Source organism: Bombus flavifrons, chromosome 6 (genome assembly GCF_040668555.2).
Source record: "Bombus flavifrons isolate JBK064 chromosome 6, iyBomFlav1_principal, whole genome shotgun sequence".
Lineage (NCBI taxonomy): Eukaryota > Metazoa > Arthropoda > Insecta > Hymenoptera > Apidae > Bombus > Bombus flavifrons.
The window spans coordinates 14,051,242-14,073,273 of record NC_138447.1 but is presented as its reverse complement, the minus strand read 5'-3'; the positions used below and the strand labels follow the sequence as shown (position 1 = coordinate 14,073,273).

At 30.8% G+C, this 22,032-nt stretch overlaps 1 protein-coding gene and 2 long non-coding RNA genes across 8 annotated transcripts; 1 reads left to right on the top strand and 2 right to left on the bottom strand.

The window, feature by feature from the left end:
• Window positions 1–1,989: 1,989 nt before the first annotated feature.
• Window positions 1,990–21,679, bottom strand: LOC138181022 (uncharacterized). 2 transcript variants are annotated; one of them, XR_011173424.1, is made up of 3 exons: window positions 21,588–21,679; window positions 21,265–21,354; window positions 1,990–2,052 (listed from the first exon to the last, which is right to left on the bottom strand). It is a non-coding gene; the product is annotated as an uncharacterized LOC138181022 (long non-coding RNA). The 2 variants fall into 2 exon arrangements; XR_011173423.1 differs by having other exon boundaries at window positions 21,265–21,486; window positions 21,588–21,664.
• On the top strand, window positions 5,348–7,806 carry LOC138180921 (uncharacterized). 3 transcript variants are annotated; one of them, XR_011173404.1, is made up of 3 exons: window positions 5,348–5,377; window positions 5,999–6,152; window positions 7,102–7,806. It is a non-coding gene; the product is annotated as an uncharacterized LOC138180921 (long non-coding RNA). The 3 variants fall into 3 exon arrangements; XR_011173403.1 differs by having other exon boundaries at window positions 5,349–5,471; XR_011173402.1 differs by lacking the exon at window positions 5,348–5,377 and having other exon boundaries at window positions 5,482–6,152.
• Window positions 13,111–16,106, bottom strand: LOC138180743 (protein GOLM2). 3 transcript variants are annotated; one of them, XM_069114870.1, is made up of 6 exons: window positions 15,405–16,104; window positions 14,833–15,133; window positions 14,675–14,750; window positions 14,168–14,341; window positions 13,446–13,514; window positions 13,111–13,301 (listed from the first exon to the last, which is right to left on the bottom strand). In XM_069114870.1, exons 1-6 carry the CDS (start codon window positions 15,569–15,571, stop codon window positions 13,207–13,209), a joined length of 882 nt encoding a protein of 293 aa, XP_068970971.1. In that variant the 5' UTR covers window positions 15,572–16,104; the 3' UTR covers window positions 13,111–13,206. The 3 variants fall into 3 exon arrangements, with proteins under 3 accessions (XP_068970971.1, XP_068970970.1, XP_068970969.1); XM_069114869.1 differs by lacking the exon at window positions 14,168–14,341 and having other exon boundaries at window positions 15,405–16,095; XM_069114868.1 differs by lacking the exon at window positions 13,111–13,301 and having other exon boundaries at window positions 14,105–14,341; window positions 15,405–16,106.
• Window positions 21,680–22,032: the final 353 nt, after the last annotated feature.

The following is a 22,032-nucleotide window of genomic DNA, read 5'->3' as shown; positions in this document are numbered from 1 at the left end:
TGTCGCAGTACGATTTGAAAATCTAACCAATAACAATCAGTATAAAATAAAGTAAATAAAATCAATTAATAAACTGGACTAGATACGAACCGATCAAATAAATCAAGAATAGGAAGGATTATATACGACAAATTAGCAAAATAAAGGAAAAGGAACAACAGGAAGATATACTACAATCAATTAACGAAGATGGAATATGTAAAATACAAAACAAAAAATAAAATCATCGAATAAAACTAACTAATGAATTGAACGAGTCGCGAACCGAACAAATAAATCAAGAAATAAGAGCAATTACATACAACATAATAGTAAGGGAGAATAAATGGAACAATAGGGGGACACATTTTAATTAATCTACAAGTATAAAATATATAAAATGATTGAAGAAACTAATTAATAAACTGAACGAGCCGTAAACTGTCCTGGTGAATCAAAATAAGAATGACTACATATGACATAATAGCAGAAGGGAAATAATTAAAACAACAGGAATACATATTTTAATTAACAAATACAAGGAATAAAATAGATAAAATATTACCGACTAAGTAAACCTGTTAACGAATCAAGCGATTAAGAACAATCAACACCGCAACAAGCTTGGAGAATTACATACAGAAATTCCATCGTCAAGTATAAACATATATGTAAATCACATTAAACACATAATAACCTAGTAAAAATTAGAAAGAAAACTTTCAATACTATGTAACAAACCCAAAATTATCAAATTACAAATATATATGTATATATGAAATCAAATAATTAACAGTCTAATGAATACATAACCTAAAATACACAATACTACATTATTAAAGAACTTATATAAAAATCACATTGTCAGAAATATGTATATGTGTGCGTGTTCTATACTATTAAATCAAATTAACAATCTAGTAAACATAAAATGCATAATTAAAACTAGCCAACATTCCAGCAAAGAATTATATATGAAAACTATATTACGAAACATGCATGTATATGAAATCTATATTTCAAACCAAACTACTAATAATCTAAATGAACATAAAAGAAATAGAACACCCAACATAACACTATTGAAACTAACTAACATTCGCACAACCTTAAAGAATTTTATATGAAAACTACACTGTCAGAAATATGTATATATGTGTGCTTTATATTATTGAATCAGACACTCAATAACCTAGTAATTATAAAAATGCAAATCATAAAAACACACTATTAACATTAACTAAGATTTTAAAATCAAATAAATTCTATTATGAAATACAAAAATAAATATATATATATATATATATATATATAAATGTATACGTATATACATAACCTCACAAACATAAAATGCACGACACCACTCTATTGAAAAAAGAGGAAAAATACAATACATGAAATTACTTGATTAAGATCGAATAATACAGATAGTGGAAACCTAAAAAGGAAAAAGAAAATTATTACGTGTGCTCCGATTATTTTTTGAATATAAAACGTGTTAATTCAATGAATAATTAAAATACTGAAAGTGAAATTTACCTTGTGAACAAGTAATCATCATACAAGAAAGTATATGTGCAAATATAGGTTATGGATCCCTGTTTGCGGAATACAATGTACGACAGCCAGCTGAAATAAATGAATGAATTAACTTCAATTGTTTCAATGCAAAATACAATATTACTAAATGTTATAACAATATTGTGGTTAAATCAGAAGGAAGTGTGACACTGTTCGTCGAATAATACAGATAGTGGAAACCTAAAAAGGAAAAAGAAAATTATTACGTATGCTCCGATTATTGTCTGAATATAAAACGTGTTAATTCAATGAATAATTAAAATACTGAAAGTGAAATTTACCTTGTGAACAAGTAATCATCGTACAAGAAAGTATATGTGCAAATATAGGTTATGGATCCCTGTTTGCGGAATACAATGTACGACAGCCAGCTAAAATAAATGAATGAATTAACTTCAATTGTTTCAATGCAAAATACAATATTACTAAATGTTGTGGTTAAATCAAAGGGAAGTGTGACACTGTTCGTCCAATAATACAGATAGCGGAAACCTAAAAAAGGAAAGAAAAGAAAATTATATGTGCTCCAATTATTGTTTGAATATAAAACGTGTTAATTCAATAAATAATTAAAACAGTGAAAGTGGAAGTTACCTTGCGAACAATCAATCACCATACAAGGAAGTGTACATGCATGAATCTCGCAGGAACAAATTACGCATCCGCTCCGTAGAATATAGTATACGACTGTCAGTCAGAACAAATGGATAAGCCATTCCCCAACCACCTTGATATATACAAAAGAAAATAATACCATTAAAAATTTTACTAAAAGAAACACAATAATAATCAATAATTGATGCTCCACAACAAACTTACAGTTGGCCAGCAGAAAATTAAACTGAAAAATCAAGGAAACGTAGGGATAAAATTTGTATCAAACAAAGAAAATTCAAAATTCTAACCAATCCATTAACGCGAAAATTCTTGTTTTACTGTCCCTAAAACGCTATAAATAAATAAATTCCGTGCGACGAAATCGAATATTTATTTTATTCAACTTTAATCCTCTCCCGTGCCAGTATCCCTGCACATAGCAGGTTAGCCGAAAACGTGGAAATTATCTATCAGTAGCCTAACACTAGTCAACGCGACCCATAAGTAATTAATTTATCAATAAATTATTTCGAAAATAAGTATAAAGAAATTTCTCTATTCGAAACAGTCCTCAGACTGTTTCTGGTGGCAGCAACTACCGTGTAAGAAATATTTCTTATACAATCAAATAAATTTAAATCTTTCCCTTCAGATTAAATTTAAATCAAACAGAAAGTAAAATCAAAAGTTTGAATTTGACTTTAAACGAGTACGTAACAGTAATAATATAATTTTTGCCACATTTTTTTTATTTAATTATATTGTATATTGTACAATGCATTTAAAGCATTTAATATTAAAATGTTTTTTAATATGTATGTTGATATAAATGCAAGAATAAAATGTAAGATCAAATATTATAAACATAATGGAATAAAATAAATTTTCTTTATATTCTTTAATAATTTGTATTAGAAATGAGAATGATAATATAATTTAAGATCATAATCTATAGCCTTTTTATTATTGATATTCAATTTAATACTTTTACTTTAGAATAAGATAAGACAAGCTTCTTGTCTCTTAACACTAAACCTACCGACACTTCGTATATACCTATTCCTACCGTGTGCGGTCAAAATGACCGGTGATTAAAGAAATAATAGTTTTTATGATTTAACTTAGATAATGGTTAATTTATAACTAAATGTATGTAAAATGATGAACTTTTATAAAATTTTGTCCTAATTTATTTTAATTTACTTTTGTTTAATTTCAATTATAGACCTAAATAGAATTACGCTTTTATTTATATAGAGATATATCTTATTCAACTTTGCTGCATTTTTTGCAAATTATCTTATTATCAAATGTACATTTACCGCATAAATATTTCCCGCATTTTAAACAAATTTTCGTAATTTTATAACCTTTACAATTTTTTACTTGACAAGTTTTTTGTAGCAGTGAATCTGAACTTGTTGATAGTTTTATTCGCAATATCTTTATTCTTGATCTTTGTCGTGCAGAAGATATTAAAATAGTTAAAATATTATGAAAAAAAATTAGTCATATAAAATATAATTTAAGATATTCATTTTTACCTAGTCAGCCTTTATTTTCACTCGCTGTTCTGTCAAACCTAAAACAGCTATAGCCAAGTAGTCGTAAAAAGTTACTATCTCTATCAGGCTACAAGATTACGGGCTCTCATTTGAGGCATTAAGAGAGCCCGTAAGTGCATTAAGAGAGGAATAATTAGAATTCCATGGTATTTCATGGGATTTTGATCGTCTAACAGTAACATAAAGAAATAAATTTCGTAAATATTGTAAAATTGATAATCTAGAAAAAATAAGAATTTCGGTGTCAAGAGTAAGGGATTGACGTTGTGAATAAATGTGCACAGGCACGCAAGTTTACATACATTTATTCTGTTCTCTTTATTATATATATGTCGGAGATGAAAGGACATCGGAGCCTTCCCTTTGGAACCCCGGGAAAATCCCTTAACACCGTAATCTAGATTCTATCATAGGCGTAATTAAACAATTGTCGTCTTTCGATCCGATTGTATTTGTTCAAGATTTGTGATAATGAGCTTGGGCTTGAGGCGATAGCCAGTGGCCGAACGTAGCCGCGGTCACGGGATGAACGCTTTGTCTAACAAAGGTATGAAGTAATTCTATAGCTCTCCTTAAAAGAAATATCTCTGGCGACACGCGACAGTAAACATTCCAAGGGTCTCTGTCCCGTGGCTCGCCACATGCAGTCCCTATTCTTCGAGTAAGATGATTGCCAGATGTCGATGTGTCTCCACAGTACGTGATCAGCTAGCCCGAGGGCCGTTATAAACACTAAGATCTAGTTACCTAAAGTCCTTCAAACAGATAAAGAGTCTTTGTCCCAACTACGGGAAGATATGGGAGATCTATTTCTTTCAACGAACGGCGTCTCCCACTAGCAACTTTCCCTCGAGGGCGGCTAGCATCTTTTCTAACCACCAATATGGAGATTGACCAATTAGCAGCAACGTTAATTTCCCTTACTTTCTGAACGAAGACTATCCTCGACGAATCCGATGATCTCGTGTCCTTAGACACACCCCATCATAGTTTTCCTCTGCAGCATCATCGCGACGAAAAGTCATTCTCTCGCGAGATCGTATTAGCGACTTACTTAGCGTCTGTACGCTCGGTGGATATTCCCCGTTTTAACAAAGAGTCCGACTTAGATTTTGCGGGTACGTTCATCCATCACCCCGTCGACCGCGGATTCGTTATTGAACCTAGGATCATTATCATTAGTTTCTCGAGTGTCTAATTGCCACGGTTGCTTGTCCAATTCTATAATAATCGTATCTGCACTAGTCAATGTCTTCTCTATTGCTTATCGACAATGCGTAAACCAAACGACGATTCGTTTCACGCCCCTAATCCTAATTCCAATGTAAACCCGACATATAATATATGTTTAGTTAACCCTACCATTGAAGAGAATCTATAGCTGAATAGAGTGAAAAATAGCGCGATCACGTAATCAACCCAACTGAATCTCGACTTTCAAATTCATTGTAATATGATTGACTGAAAGTTTTGAAAATGACAATGTGAGTTCGTGCTCGCCATCCATATGCAGATGCGTTAGTTATAAGAAATAATAACAAGAAAATAGTCCTAGTTACAATCGATAGATTTAATCGATAGGCTTAAGATGCTTTTTTGTTTTTATCCCTAGTTTTTGTAAGAGTGTGCAATAAAGGTTTTTTTGGCTTAGAACGGTGTGATAGATTTATCCATTCAATAAAATAATGACTATTATGATCCTACCTCTGAGTATAGAAATAACAACAGAAAGATTACCGGTTCAAGAAAGTAACAAAACTATATTCAACTAATCGATCGTATATAATATAAAAGAGAAGACTGCACAATCATGTGGCCCGAAAAATTCGTTCTTAAAACGATGTCATGTAAACCTCCTCCGCCAATCAATCCTCTCTTGAAACGGCATTTTCTCCAAAAATTTTTGTGAACGAATTTTTCGGGTACCAACGGATGTGTTTGGCTCAATATTGGGGATTTGCATTAGAAAAATATGATGCGTAAAAAAATTGTCCTCGAAATCGTACACAAATTAGACAATAATTAATTAATATACTACGGATATGTATTTATGCATATTCGTATTTTTGTATCTTCAGGTTTCCTATAGATACATACCAATCTGCAGCCTACAAGTTAATTTATTTTCTATTTGTGAATAACGACTCGAATAACTTATTCGTATTTATAAAATTCGTGATCTATTATTCGTTATTGGAATTATATTTTCGTCGAATTTTTTGCTATAACTTAGCCGTTGCTTTTGTCTAAAACTGATGTAAATATTCGAATTCTAGAAGAATACTGTAGGAACAAGACACAAAAATTGTTTTCATAATATACAAGCAATGTGTTAGAATTCGAACGTATTTAGAACTAGTATAAAGGTTAGGTTCATGATGCTCTAAAGCAACCAGTACTATTACGGCAGCCCAAAAGAACAGGACGATAGTAAGTAAGTTCTTAGTTGGTGATTGTTTAATTGGTTTCCGAAATATTCATCGGTCTATCGAAATTTGTTCTTTTACTTTATTTAAAATTTAAAATGCATCGATGTGCAAAATTAAAGAAACATTAAATTTTTATCAAAAAATTGGTGATATTCAAACTGTTATAATTTCATAACAAGAAAACATATAACGATTATGGGCTTAATTGTGAAGCCGTCAAAATCCTTGGTTACGTTTTCCTACAGAGGTTTCTGCACTTTGTAGAAGAGTGCGAGGTACAAATCCGACGTGCAACCTCCACTTGAAATATCACCTTGGGATGATTCTAATGTCGGCGATACACTTTTCATTCAAAGTTCAATAAAACGGTGACAGAATATCGTACATCAACTCTACAGAGGTCATAAAGGAAGTCTCTAATCTTCAAATTTGTGGTAACTTTAGGCATACAAAAAATTTGTTGATATATCTAGAATCGGTCGAATCTGAAAAATGTTCAAAACGAAAAAGCATCTTCGCTACATGATACAGGTACCTCTGTAGGAGGAGCTAAAGATCCTGAACTTATAGGCCTCACGCTTTAAAATGAGCTCAGAATGATCGTTTTATGTTTTCTTATTACGAAGTTCTAACAGTTTAAATATCAGCTATTTCTCGCCGAAGATTGAGCGTATAGATATGTAATGATTCATCTGAAAGTATTGGTTAGATCGAAATGTTCGTAGTAAAATTTAGAAACGATTTAAAGGTATTATATTACAGAATTAGTATATCATTAAACAATATCTGCACCATTAACTTTGAGAATCAAATAAGTCGTCAAAATATTCACATAATATAGTTATATATATAGTAATAAAATTGTATAATTGCATCTTTTTTGTCGATGGCCGAGTCATAGTATATTATAAAGTGTGATATGATACCTATTAATAATTATTTGGTGGTAGGAATAATTTTCAACAGAATAATGAAAGTACCAGAGGTGAAGGTTGAAAATCTTAGCTTGGCGCTCTTATGTATCCGGGAACACTTGCCGGAGGGGCTAATTTGCGAAGAGGTTACAATATCGATGGATGTATACAAGGCCAGCTGGTCAACGCTATGTATCGCTACAGATGCTTTCCCAACACCGAAGGATGCAAGAAATTGTACCTCAGTAAAACGACTTTTGCAGATGAGCTTCGGAAGATATGGCGTAGTGAGGAGGGTACAAATCAGTATTCACAAGCAACCGGATGGGGATGTATCGTACAAGTGGCAGTTTTTTATAGATCCACGACAGCCTAGACCTAAGACATTTGGTGTGTACATACAGGAAACGTTGCAGCACTTTCATGAATCCACCTCGGATCAGATACATAACTAACTCGAAGCTTCTACCACCTGACGAAACTAACACAGTAGATATAAATTATATGTAAAATAATCTTGCAGCCTGATAGAGATAGTAACTTTTTACGACTACTTGGTTATAGCTGTTGTAAGTTTGACAGAACAACGAATGATTTTAAAGGCTGACTAGGTAAAAATGAATATCTTAGATTATATTTTATATGACTGATTTTTTTCATAATATGAATGCTATTTTAACATCTTTTGCATGACATTTTTTAACATCTTTCAAGAATGAATATATTGCGAACGTAAAAATATATTACATAAAACTATATAGTACTATCTTTATGACTAAAATTTAATAATTTATACAATTATATTTTTTCATAATATAAATATTTTTTTACATTTCTTTATAAACCGACAGGAATGATGATACAATATTTCATATAATATTATATGGTTTTATTTCAACGACTAAAATTTATTTTAATATATAAATCGATTCCTCGTGCTCTTTCACATCAGAAAGATATCTATAGAAATGCGAGCTACTGTCGATTTAGCTATTACATTTATGCTTATCACATTTGTAATTTTTCTGTAAACGCTGCTCTTTGGCAACTGTTTCTGTACGCATAAATGTGCGGAGTTAAACTTAAATTAATTTTAATCATTGTAATAATATAATTTCTGCCACATTTTTTTTATTTAATTATATTGTATAGATAACTGTAAATAAGAAATGAAAATATTGTACAATGCATTTAAAGCATTTAATATTAAAATGTTTTTTAATATGTATGTTGATATAAATGCAAGAATAAAATGTAAGATCAAATATTATAAACATAATGGAATAAAATAAATTTTCTTTATATTCTTTAATAATTTGTATTAGAAATGAGAATGATAATATAATTTAAGATCATAATCTATAGCCTTTTTATTATTGATATTCAATTTAATACTTTTACTTTAGAATAAGATATTTATGTTATACATGAAAATTTATTTATATTCACACACAGTCACATCTTAAATCATTCTATGTATTAAGTAGATAAACAGTACAAAATACTTATTAGGAAGCTACCTGATTTAAGTCTGAGAATAGATGCATGAAAAATACACTGATCTTATATACACAATTACTGCATGAGTGCTGTTTTATTTCTGTAATAAGCTTCTTGTCTCTTAACACTAAACCTATCAACACTTCGTGTATATCTATTCCTACCGTGTGTGGTCAAAATGACCGGTGATTAAAGAAATAATAGTTTTTATGATTTAACTTAGATAATGGTTGATTTATAACTAAATGTATGTAAAATGATGAAATTTTATAAAATTTTGTCCTAATTTACTTTTGTTTAATTTCAATTATAGACCTAATTAGAATTACGCTTTTATTTATATAGAGATATATCTTATTCAACTTTGCTGCATTTGTACATTTGCCGCATAAATATTTCTCGCATCTTAAGCAAATTTTCGTAATTTTGTAACCTTTACAATTTTTTACTTGACAAGTTTTTTGTAGTAATGAATCTGAACTTGTTGATAGTTTTATTGCATGGTTTTTTCCCGCGATTCTTTATATAAAAGTAATGTATGCACTAGGTTTATAACAATTTTGTGAATTCTCTGTAAATTGGCTCCATACTGTAGATACCATTGGAAATTTTTTGGTTCGTAAACGTTGGCTTCTTTCGCTCTTCTTATCAAATCGTATAAGCCTCATAATTTCAGCAAAGTCATTCGTGGTTTTTGAAAAAAATGCAGGTCTCCAAATTTTATTCCACAAATATGAGACATCTAAATTTTTTGTCTGATGTGCACCGCGGGCATATATCAGAGCAATAAATGCATCCAGTTTTGATACATCTAGCTCCCTCTTAGTCCCCAATACTCTAAACGCTTCTTCTTCCGTACATTTTATTATATCCCTTATACGGTAATCAATGATAAGATAAAATGCCGTCTTTACTTGTCCTTTCATTATATGCCGTTTAGCATATCCCTAAAAATATTATGAACTGATGTCCTACCAGGGTTGGGACTTGCATTTCTTTCTCTCCAAACTGTTCCATCGGGCCCAGTTTCACTCTTTGCTGTCAACAATAATTTCCTTCCTTTTTGCCCTTACGTAAACGCTTATTTATAATATTCAGTTCTGATTAGATTGTAAATAGCTTTTCATGTGTTACCATGTCGTTTTCAGTTGCTGAAGTTTCTTGTTCATCGCACACTGAACAGTCTTCTTCTATGTCCCTTATTTTTTTTTTATAACTCTTTTTTGAAAAATCTTGACATTTCTAGAGTAAATATTTATCACAGAATAATACGATGTACGGAATGCAAAATTATTGTCAAATTTGATATGCATTACTTTTCCTTTTATAACAACTTTACACAAAACGCTCTGAGATGCTTTTTGTCTCAGTTTTAGAGATAACAAGTTTAGATGTCGACTAATTGACTAACAAACCGAGATGTATTCTAGTCGAAAAGACAATGGCAAGTAAAAATATGATCTGTGACGGAGATATTTATACGAAAATATTGATGAGTATTGACCGTTCTCCATGAACGATTACTCGAGGGTGGAGTTGGGAAAGCTTTTCTCGTGTTTTATAGCAATGAGCAATAACTCTAAGAAACTTCTTGACTTTTAAAATGTTTGTAACAATGGACTGTAAAAAATGCTAAATTTTGTGGCGGTTCCTTAGGATTATTATGGGCCTGAGTTCATATGTATTGAAAGCTGGTGGCTATCTTGATTGAGGGATGGATTGTCTTATGATAAGATTACGGGTGTAACAGCTGTTACTATTTGTTATTATTGATTTTGTTTGTCATGTGACCCTGAGGTAGCTTTTTCTTTTGTACTTATTGCATTTATTTTATGAATAACTAACATATTTTGTCTGGCGGTCAAAATGACCACACACGGTAGGCAAGGCAGAGTACAAATTTTTCTCAGAAAATAAAAGAGCAAACTAAAATTAAATACCAAAAAATATAATGTATGCATGTTTTAGAAAAAGTCACAAATTATGAAGCGATATGATAAAGTTTAAATATGGTTAAATTTGTGTAGAAGTCGCGAGAGCGGTCAATTTGACCGTGCCGGAAGGTTTAATGTTAATTAAGATAGGAGAAAAGTATCACAATATTTCAGCATTGTAACGGAGAAGCGCGGACTTAGGCGCACAGCACCAGGTGAATCTGGAGTGCAAAATTAAAGGAACATTAAATTTTTATCGAAAAATTGGTGATATTTAAACTGTTATAATTTCATAACAAGAAAACATATAACGATTATGGGCTTAATTGTGAAGCCGTCAAAATCCTTGGTTACGTTTTCCTACAGAGGTTTCTGCACTTTGTAGAAGAGTGCGAGGTACAAATCCGACGTGCAACCTCCACTTGAAATATCACCTTGGGATGATTCTAATGTCGGCGATACACTTTTCATTCAAAGTTCAATGAAACGGTGACAGAATATCGTACATCAACTCTACAGACGTCATTATAAAGGAAGTCTTCAAATCTTCAAATTTGTGGTAACTTTAGGCATACAAAAAATTTGTTGATATATCTAGAATCGGTCGAATCTGAAAAATGTTCAAAACGAAAAAGCATCTTCGCTACATGATACAGGTACCTCTGTAGGAGGAGCTAAAGATCCTGAACGTATAGGCCTCACGCTTTAAAATGAGCCCAGAATGATCGTTTTATGTTTTCTTATTACGAAGTTCTAACAGTTTAAATATCAGCTATTTCTCGCCGAAGATTGAGCGTATAGATATGTAATGATTCATCTGAAAGTATTGGTTAGATCGAAATGTTCGTAGTAAAATTTAGAAACGATTTAAAGGAATTATATTACAGAATTAGTATATCATTAAACAATATCTGCGCCATTAACTTTGAGAATCAAATAAGTCGTCAAAATATTCACATAATATAGTTATATATATAGTAATAAAATTGTATAATTGCATCTTTTTTGTCGATGGCCGAGTCATAGTATATTATAAAGTGTGATATGATACCTATTAATAATTATTTGGTGGTAGGAATAATTTTCAACAGAATAATGAAAGTACCAGAGATGGAAAGGTTCAAAAATCTTAACTCGGCGCTCTCATGTGTTCGGGAACACTTGCCGGAGGGACTTATTTGCAAAGAAATTAACAATGTTGATGGATGTACACAATGCCAAGTAGCTGGTCGGCGGCTATGTACCCCCAATAAAACGATTCTTGCAGATAAGATTCGGAATGTGTGGGTAGTAAGGAGGGTATACAAAAATCAGCATTTTCCAGCACCCAGAATAGGAGATGTATCGTATAAATGGCAGGTGTTGATCTAGATCCAGTTCCACAGCATTCTAAGACCTAAGAGACATGCATTTGATGTGTACATACAGGAAACATTGCAGAACTATCTTGGGTCCACCTCGGATCAGACAAACCATCCTTCATAATCAGCCAAATGGGAATGTATCTCAGGCGTATATATGTAGTGCTGATTAATCCTCTGCTGTTGCCGAGGTACGTACGTAGGGTAGGTGTGGTGTGTGTTGTTGTCGCTTGTGAGGTTACTGCTACTTTCTTCTTATTTAGCATGTCGTTGAAGAAAAAGAGGCCTACGGAGATTTCAACTCAGGTCCCAAATGTTTGTAACCAAAGACGCTAACCACTACGTTGCCGCCGTCCGGTTGTAGTTTCTGTCGAGTGCCGCTATATATCGTACAAGTGGCAGGTGTTGATAGATCCATGATGTTTTAGATCTAAGACATTTGGTGTGTACATACAGGAACTGCATTGCAACACTCGGATCAGATACATAACCAACAATATATTTATTACTATACTTTCTAAAATGATTAAAGATGAAACTACAAGAAACAAACATAATTGTTTTATTTTTCATTTTCAACCGCATTATATTTCATTCATTTCAGTTCCTTAAGAATATCGAAAAGGATACTAAAAATGTTAAGAACTATTTTCCTATCATTCCCGTTTATATTGTACATACATACACATAAACATTCAATTTTCATATCATAGAATTTTTATTTTAACGAATAATAAATTTTATATATATACAGGGTGGTTGGTAACTGGTGATACAAGGGGAAAGGGGGTGATTCTACGCGAAAAAAGAAGTCGAAAATATAAAATAAAAATTTTTCGTTTGAGGCTTTATTTTCGAGAAAATCGACTTTGAATTTTCGCTCGCTACGCGTGCACTTTATCACGTCTCGTTATAACGGATCTCACTGTAGATCGTTGTCTCGATGGGAAAATTAAAAAAAAATTAAAAAAAAAATTTTTATTCTATATTTTCGACTTCTTTTTTCGCGTACAGTCACCCCTTTCCGCTTGTACCACCAGTTACCAACCACACTGTATAATGTTCTATATAAGTAGAATAAATTAATACTTAAGCAATCAAAGAAATAATTTTTTATTATTTGCTTAAAATATATATATTTTAATTTATTTAATTGTATTATGAAAGATTGTAAATGTATTGTTTGCTTTTAAATTTCTATTATTACATATAAACTAATGATTACAAATTGTGTAAAGTACTCAACACTCTTTTTGTTTTGGAAAGAGTTATAATTCAATCATATTTAATAAATGTTTGACACATATTTTTTTTAATCACTGTGCGAAATACTTTTTGATCGGTTATTAATCTTCAGTGGTTCCTCCATTTGTATGTTGATCTCTTCCACTTTCTACTATATTGCCATCCGTGGTTTCTATATTTCCTGCTTTGCTATTTTCTATATAAGTCATAACAAAAATAAAATAATTCATCTATCATTTTAAGATACCACTTTCAAATGAATGTATATCATATACATATATATTAAAAAAATTATGTACCCTTTTATGTTTGTATTATAACAAATTAAACAAATACTTACCAACTTCTACATTGTCCTCTATGTCTCCATTTGAATCATTATTCTTTTGGTTCTTTGGACTTGTTTGAGCTGAAAGTCATATAAACTAAGTTACTACTCTAAAATGAAATGAAATAATAAACGTATTTATGAGAGTTTGTAACATCAGTTCATTTTACAAATAATATTACAATAGGTTCTATATTAGTGGACCCTCGCCAATTAGTTATATTATCAATACATATATATTAGCAACAGCATTTTATGATGCATACTAAATCTAAATAATAAATGAAAGTATTGCACACTGTATTTAAAATGTTTAATATTGATATACCTTTTATTTCTTCACATATTGTTATAAATATAAAGACTAAAATTTAAGATCAAATAAAATAAATCTCCTTTATACTCTTTAATAACTTACACTAGAGATAAGAATGGTATTACAATTAAAAATTATAATCTATAATCTCTTTATTATTTATGTTCAATTTAATGCTTTTAGTTTAGAATAACATATTATATATGAGAATTTATTTATATTCACACACATTCACATCTTAGCCATTACTGTCTATTAAGTAGATAAAAAGTGCAATATACTTATTAGAAAGTCATTTGATTCAAATCTAACAATAGATGCATCAAAAATACAACAATTTTATATACACAATTACTGCATGAGTGTTTTTATTTCTGTGGCCGCCTTCTTCTCTCCTGAGATAAGAGAAAAGTATCACTATCTTTCAGCATTGTAACAGAGAAGCGAGGACTTAGGCGCACAGCGTCAGGTGGATCTTTTGGAAGAATTGGAATTCCATGGTATTTCAAACCACGCTGACCAACTAACGATATTCTTATAGCTGATTCCGGAACAGGATCCAACTGAATCTTGTTAATTACTTCTCTTGTAGCTAAATTGACAAACCGCCAAAATATCACATAAAGCTAAATCAATTGACAATATGCAGAAATTAAACATAATGGAGCTGCATCAATGTTTCTATTAGCATCATTGATATGCCAGAATAATTTACAGAATTATTATTAAAAATGCTGTTTTAAGAGGTACAAATGAAATATAATTTTTTTATAATTTCAATAGAATAGCATTAAATCAAACTATTTAAATTACAAATATTTCAAATCATTTTTTGATTTTAATTTTACTTTATATACACATAGTATCAAATAAGGAAAAGTATAAAATAGAACAAAATACAAGAAATGTACAAAGTAAAACTTACGTTGTAAGATAGGTGGAGCTTTCTTTTCAGGAGTTAGATTGCATGTAAGCTTAATTTTATCAAGATCATCCTTTAGCTAAAAAGATTTGAGTATGACAAATATATAACTTACTAAAAATGTTATGAAATTTTAGAACTTTCTACATTTAATGTTATACCTGTTCTATGTCTTCCTGCAGCTTTTTATTTTCATCTCTTGTTATATTCAACTGTGAATTAATAGTTTTTTTTTCAAGTCTTAATGTTTCCAATGTTGTAGTTTTAGTAGCATCTAACTTGGTTAATGAATCCAATTCATTTTTGCACATATTCAAATTTTCATTTAAGTCATCATTTTTTTTCTTTAACTCTTCTTGTTGTTCTAAATGTACATGAAGTGATGCCACCTCATTTTCTGCATTCTTGTATCTCTGTTCAAAATTTTTGCGTAGTGTAACACATTGATCTCTTTCCTCAGCACTGAAATATAATTTTAACACGAATATTAATAGGTATAGTCCACCACAATATAACCATATATTATTATAGATTCAGATGTCAGTTGTTAAATCAACATTAATAAAAATGTAATGTTTTCCAAACTTCAAGATGATACAACTTATCATGAGTTATACAATGTTGACACTTTTGTTATAAATAAAATTTAAACTTTAAAAAATAATAGAAAGTAAAGTACAGCTCGTAAAACGCAATACATTGATTGATATAAAATTGTTTCATAAAACAATACCTAATTTTAAGTTGTTCATTCAATTCGTCGATTTGCCTAACTAATTCGATATTTTCAGAAGATAAAGTCCACCAGTTGCAAATAAGCATTAAACAAGCAGCGAGAAGTCCGCCAACAAGGAGGGGAGGACATCGGCCTCCTCCGACTCTCATACTGTCAATTCCCATTCCTTACTTATTATATGTTATGTTTTATTTAACAGATACACACGTGTGTGTTATAAATTTGCACGTGCATGAAAAATCAATTCTCACTGCATGTCAGTCGTATTCTATTCGAACAACGAGATGAAGAGGAGTAAATGGTCTTATCAAGTGTCATAGTCCATTACTTACGATTAATTCAAAGCGATTAAAAAAATAGTGCTTTTTTAACCTCTTCTCTCGGCTAGGCCTTTTTCTGGTAAATATCCACGAAATTTTCGTGGAAATAAACACGTTTAACGTGTTGTGGGCGTATCTACTATGCACTACCGGTATTGACAACGGTATATGTACATTTTATCACAAAAAGTAATAAATCAAGTTATATGTTCGAGAGTCGCGGATTTTTACCAAATATTAAGTGACTTCATTTATTTATTGGCAAACGTGACATCGGCGTTAAAACGATTTAAAATCAATGCAATATATTCATCATGTGACGACAGTAACAGTGACGACTGGAGAGGCTTCTAACCATACTAACCACGCAACCACACATGTACGTCAACACATGCATTGCATATATATATACATACACAATTGTATATGTTCCAAGCGCAAGATCCTATTTTATATATATATATATATATATATATATATATATATATATATATGTATACATAGAAAATATATTCATTAAATTTAATGACGAGTTGGCTGGTAGGTTATCGAATACATGTAAAACAGGTGGTACGACTATTTACAGGATGTCGTTTTTTTATTTTCATGTATCCTTATGAGATTATCTCTTATAATGTTACCTCGCAGTGTAACCGGGAATCGGAGGACGCACGACGATTAGAGGACATACACATAACTGACAGTTACAATAATATTTACTTTGATGTTTCGTTTGAATATGTGGAAGAAAATTATTTTACAAATGAGAGTTAAAAAAATAAAAAATAAATACTTTTTTCGATTACTTAACAACGATTTTAAAAAATTAATTTTATAAATTGTATAAAATTTGGATTTATTAAAATTTATATTGTGATTAAAATTTACAAAAGGATATCGGAAAGATAGGAATTTGGAATTTTTATATGCTAAATCCTATTAGAGCTGAATAGAGTAAAAATAGCGCGATCACGTAATGAACCCAACTGAATCTCGACTTTCAAATTCATTGTAATATGATTGACTGAAAGTTTTGAAAATGACAATGTGAGTTCGTGCTCGCCATCCATATGCAGATGCGTTAGTTATAAGAAATAATAACAAGAAAATAGTCCTAGTTACAATCGATAGATTTAATCGATAGGCTTAAGATGCTTTTTTGTTTTTATCCCTAGTTTTTGTAAGAGTGTGCAATAAAGGTTTTTTTGGCCCAGAACGGTGTGATAGATTTATCCATTCAATAAAATAATAACTATTATGATCCTACCTCTGAGTATAGAAATAACAACAGAAAGATTACCGGTTCAAGAAAGTAACAAAACTATATTCAACTAATCGATCGTATATAATATAAAAGAGAAGACTGCACAATCACGTGGCCCGAGAAATTCGTTCTTAAAACGATGTCATGTAAACCTCCTCCGCCAATCAATCCTCTCTTGAAACGGCATTTTCTCCAAAAATTTTTGTGAACGAATTTTTCGGGTACCAACGGATGTGTTTGGCTCAATATTGGGGATTTGCATTAGAAAAATATGATGCGTAAAAAAATTGTCCTCGAAATCGTACACAAATTAGACAATAATTAATTAATATACTACGGATATGTATTTATGCATATTCGTATTCTTGTATCTTCAGGTTTCCTATAGATGCATACCAATCTGCAGCCTACAAGTTAATTTATTTTCTATTTGTGAATGACGACTCGAATAACTTATTCGTATTTATAAAACTCGTGATCTATTATCCGTTATTGGAATTATATTTTCGTCGAATTTTTTGCTATAACTTAGCCGTTGCTTTTGTCCAAAACTGATGTAAATATTCGAATTCTAGAAAAATACTGTAGGAACAAGACACAAAAATTGTTTTCATAATATACAAGCAATGTGTTAGAATTCGAACGTATTTAGAACTAGCATAAAGGTTAGTTTCATGATGCTCTAAAGCAACCATTACTATTACGGCAGCCCAAAAGAATAGGACGATAGTAAGTAAGTTCTTAGTTGGTGATTGTTTAATTGGTTTCCGAAATATTCATCGGTCTATCGAAATTTGTTCTTTTACTTTATTTAAAATTTAAAATGCATTGATGTGCAAAATTAAAGGAGCATTAGATTTTTATCAAAAAATTGGTGATATTTAAACTGTTATTACGATTACGGGCTTAATTGTGAAGCCATCAAAATCCTTGGTTACGTTTTCCTACAGAGGTTTCTGCACTTTGTAGAAGAGTGCGAGGTACAAATCCGACGTGCAACCTCCACTTGAAATATCACCTTGGGATGATTTTAATGTCGGCGATACACTTTTCATTCAAAGTTCAATGAAACGATGACAGAATATCGTACATCAACTCTACAGAGGTCATTATAAAGGAAGTCTCTAATCTTCAAATTTGTGGTAACTTTAGGCATCCAAAAAATTTGTTGATATATCTAGAATCGGACGAATCTGAAAAATGTTCAAAACGAAAAAGCATCTTCGCTACATGATAATGGTACCTCTGTAGAAGAAGCTAAAGATCCTGAACGTATAGGCCTCACGCTTTAAAATGAGCCCAGAATGATCGTTTTATGTTTTCTTATTACGAAGTTCTAACAGTTTAAATATCAGCTATTTCTCGCCGAAGATTGAGCGTATAGATATGTAATGATTCATCCGAAAGTATTGGTTAGATCGAAATGTTCGTAGTAAAATTTAGAAACGATTTAAAGGAATTATATTACAGAATTAGTATATCATTAAACAATATCTGCACCATTAACTTTGAGAATCAAATAAGTCGTCAAAATATTCACATAATATAGTTATATATATAGTAATAAAATTGTATAATTGCATCTTTTTTGTCGATGGCCGAGTCATAGTATATTATAAAGTGTGATATGATACCTATTAATAATTATTTGGTGGTAGGAATAATTTTCAACAGAATAATGGAAGTACCATTGGTGAAGGTTGAAAATCTTGGCTTGGCGCTCTCAAGTATACGGAAATGCTTGCCGATGGGGCTAATTTGCGAAGACGTTACAATATTGATGGATGAACACATGACCTGCTGGTCAGCGCTGGTCAAGCCTACACTGGCTTGCCTGGAACCGAAGAAGGCGGACTGTTGTATCGAAATAAAAGAACTTATGCAGATTTTCTTCTACCATTGTGGCGTAGTGGAGAAGGTAAGCATCAGCATCCACAAGGAACCGGATGGGGATGTATCGTACAAGTGGCAGTTTTTGATAACTCCTTATATTGAGACATTCTTCTCATGGGACGTTGTGGAGGAGATTTCTGAATCCACCCCGGATCAGATACATAACTAACTCGAAGCTTCTACCACCATTTTTTAACATTTTTTTATAAACCGACAAGAATGATGATACAATATTTCATATAATATTATATGGTTTTATTTCAACGACTAAAATTTATTTTAATATATAAATCGATTCCTCGTGCTCTTTCACATCAGAAAGATATCTATAGAAATGCGAGCTACTGTCGATTTAGCTATTACATTTATACTTATCACATTTGTAATTTTTCTGTAAACGCTGCTCTTTGGCAACTGTTTCTGTACGCATAAATGTACGGAGTCAAACTTAAATTAATTTTAATCATTGTAATTGTCACGTCCCGCGCTCCGCACGTGCCGTAATGAAGATACAAAACTACTATACGCAAAACAGCGCGTGTAAAAATTCGAATACACAAATGAACACGCGCTACTACCAATAGCCGACTCGCGATTTGAAAACCTATGGTTCAATATCATATAAATCAACCAATAAACAAAATATATGTATATAACATTAAATAAACCTACCAATAACCGACTCGCGATTCGAAACCTATGGTTCAATATCATATAATGTAATACTACAATTAAAGAAGAATAACCTATGATTCGACAACTCGACGAAGAATAAACTATGATTCAAAAATCTAACCAATAACAATCAGTATAAAATAAAATAAATAAAATCGATTAATAAACTGATGGAAATGTCGCAGTACGATTTGAAAATCTAACCAATAACAATCAGTATAAAATAAAGTAAATAAAATCAATTAATAAACTGGACTAGATACGAACCGATCAAATAAATCAAGAATAGGAAGGATTATATACGACAAATTAGCAAAATAAAGGAAAAGGAACAACAGGAAGATATACTACAATCAATTAACGAAGATGGAATATGTAAAATACAAAACAAAAAGTAAAATCATCGAATAAAACTAACTAATGAATTGAACGAGTCGCGAACCGAACAAATAAATCAAGAAATAAGAGCAATTACATACAACATAATAGTAAGGGAGAATAAATGGAACAATAGGGGGACACATTTTAATTAATCTACAAGTATAAAATATATAAAATGATTGAAGAAACTAATTAATAAACTGAACGAGCCGTAAACTGTCCTGGTGAATCAAAATAAGAATGACTACATATGACATAATAGCAGAAGGGAAATAATTAAAACAACAGGAATACATATTTTAATTAACAAATACAAGGAATAAAATAGATAAAATATTACCGACTAAGTAAACCTGTTAACGAATCAAGCGATTAAGAACAATCAACACCGCAACAAGCTTGGAGAATTACATACAGAAATTCCATCGTCAAGTATAAACATATATGTAAATCACATTAAACACATAATAACCTAGTAAAAATTAGAAAGAAAACTTTCAATACTATGTAACAAACCCAAAATTATCAAATTACAAATATATATGTATATATGAAATCAAATAATTAACAGTCTAATGAATACATAACCTAAAATACAGAATACTACATTATTAAAGAACTTATATAAAAATCACATTGTCAGAAATATGTATATGTGTGCGTGTTCTATACTATTAAATCAAATTAACAATCTAGTAAACATAAAATGCATAATTAAAACTAGCCAACATTCCAGCAAAGAATTATATATGAAAACTATATTACGAAACATGCATGTATATGAAATCTATATTTCAAACCAAACTACTAATAATCTAAATGAACATAAAAGAAATAGAACACCCAACATAACACTATTGAAACTAACTAACATTCGCACAACCTTAAAGAATTTTATATGAAAACTACACTGTCAGAAATATGTATATATGTGTGCTTTATATTATTGAATCAGACACTCAATAACCTAGTAATTATAAAAATGCAAATCATAAAAACACACTATTAACATTAACTAAGATTTTAAAATCAAATAAATTTTATTATGAAATACAAAAATAAATATATATATATATATATATATATATATATATATATAAATGTATACGTATATACATAACCTCACAAACATAAAATGCACGACACCACTCTATTGAAAAAAGAGGAAAAATACAATACATGAAATTACTTGATTAAGATCGAATAATACAGATAGTGGAAACCTAAAAAGGAAAAAGAAAATTATTACGTGTGCTCCGATTATTTTTTGAATATAAAACGTGTTAATTCAATGAATAATTAAAATACTGAAAGTGAAATTTACCTTGTGAACAAGTAATCATCATACAAGAAAGTATATGTGCAAATATAGGTTATGGATTCCTGTTTGCGGAATACAATGTACGACAGCCAGCTGAAATAAATGAATGAATTAACTTCAATTGTTTCAATGCAAAATACAATATTACTAAATGTTATAACAATATTGTGGTTAAATCAGAAGGAAGTGTGACACTGTTCGTCGAATAATACAGATAGTGGAAACCTAAAAAGGAAAAAGAAAATTATTACGTGTGCTCCGATTATTGTCTGAATATAAAACGTGTTAATTCAATGAATAATTAAAATACTGAAAGTGAAATTTACCTTGTGAACAAGTAATCATCGTACAAGAAAGTATATGTGCAAATATAGGTTATGGATCCCTGTTTGCGGAATACAATGTACGACAGCCAGCTAAAATAAATGAATGAATTAACTTCAATTGTTTCAATGCAAAATACAATATTACTAAATGTTGTGGTTAAATCAAAGGGAAGTGTGACACTGTTCGTCCAATAATACAGATAGCGGAAACCTAAAAAAGGAAAGAAAAGAAAATTATATGTGCTCCAATTATTGTTTGAATATAAAACGTGTTAATTCAATAAATAATTAAAACAGTGAAAGTGGAAGTTACCTTGCGAACAATCAATCACCATACAAGGAAGTGTACATGCATGAATCTCGCAGGAACAAATTACGCATCCGCTCCGTAGAATATAGTATACGACTGTCAGTCAGAACAAATGGATAAGCCATTCCCCAACCA

Excerpts from the sequence above, each read along its gene's own strand:
- LOC138180743 (XM_069114870.1), bottom strand. The coding sequence starts at position 15,571 with ATGGGAATTGACAGTATGAGAGTCGGAGGAGGCCGATGTCCTCCCCTC. Across the intron at positions 14,342-14,674 it reads AGCTCCACCTATCTTACAAC|CTACAAGAGAAGTAATTAAC; the intron begins GTAAGTTTTACT and ends TTGTCAATTTAG. Across the intron at positions 13,302-13,445 it reads AGAGGACAATGTAGAAGTTG|AAAATAGCAAAGCAGGAAAT; the intron begins GTAAGTATTTGT and ends TGACTTATATAG.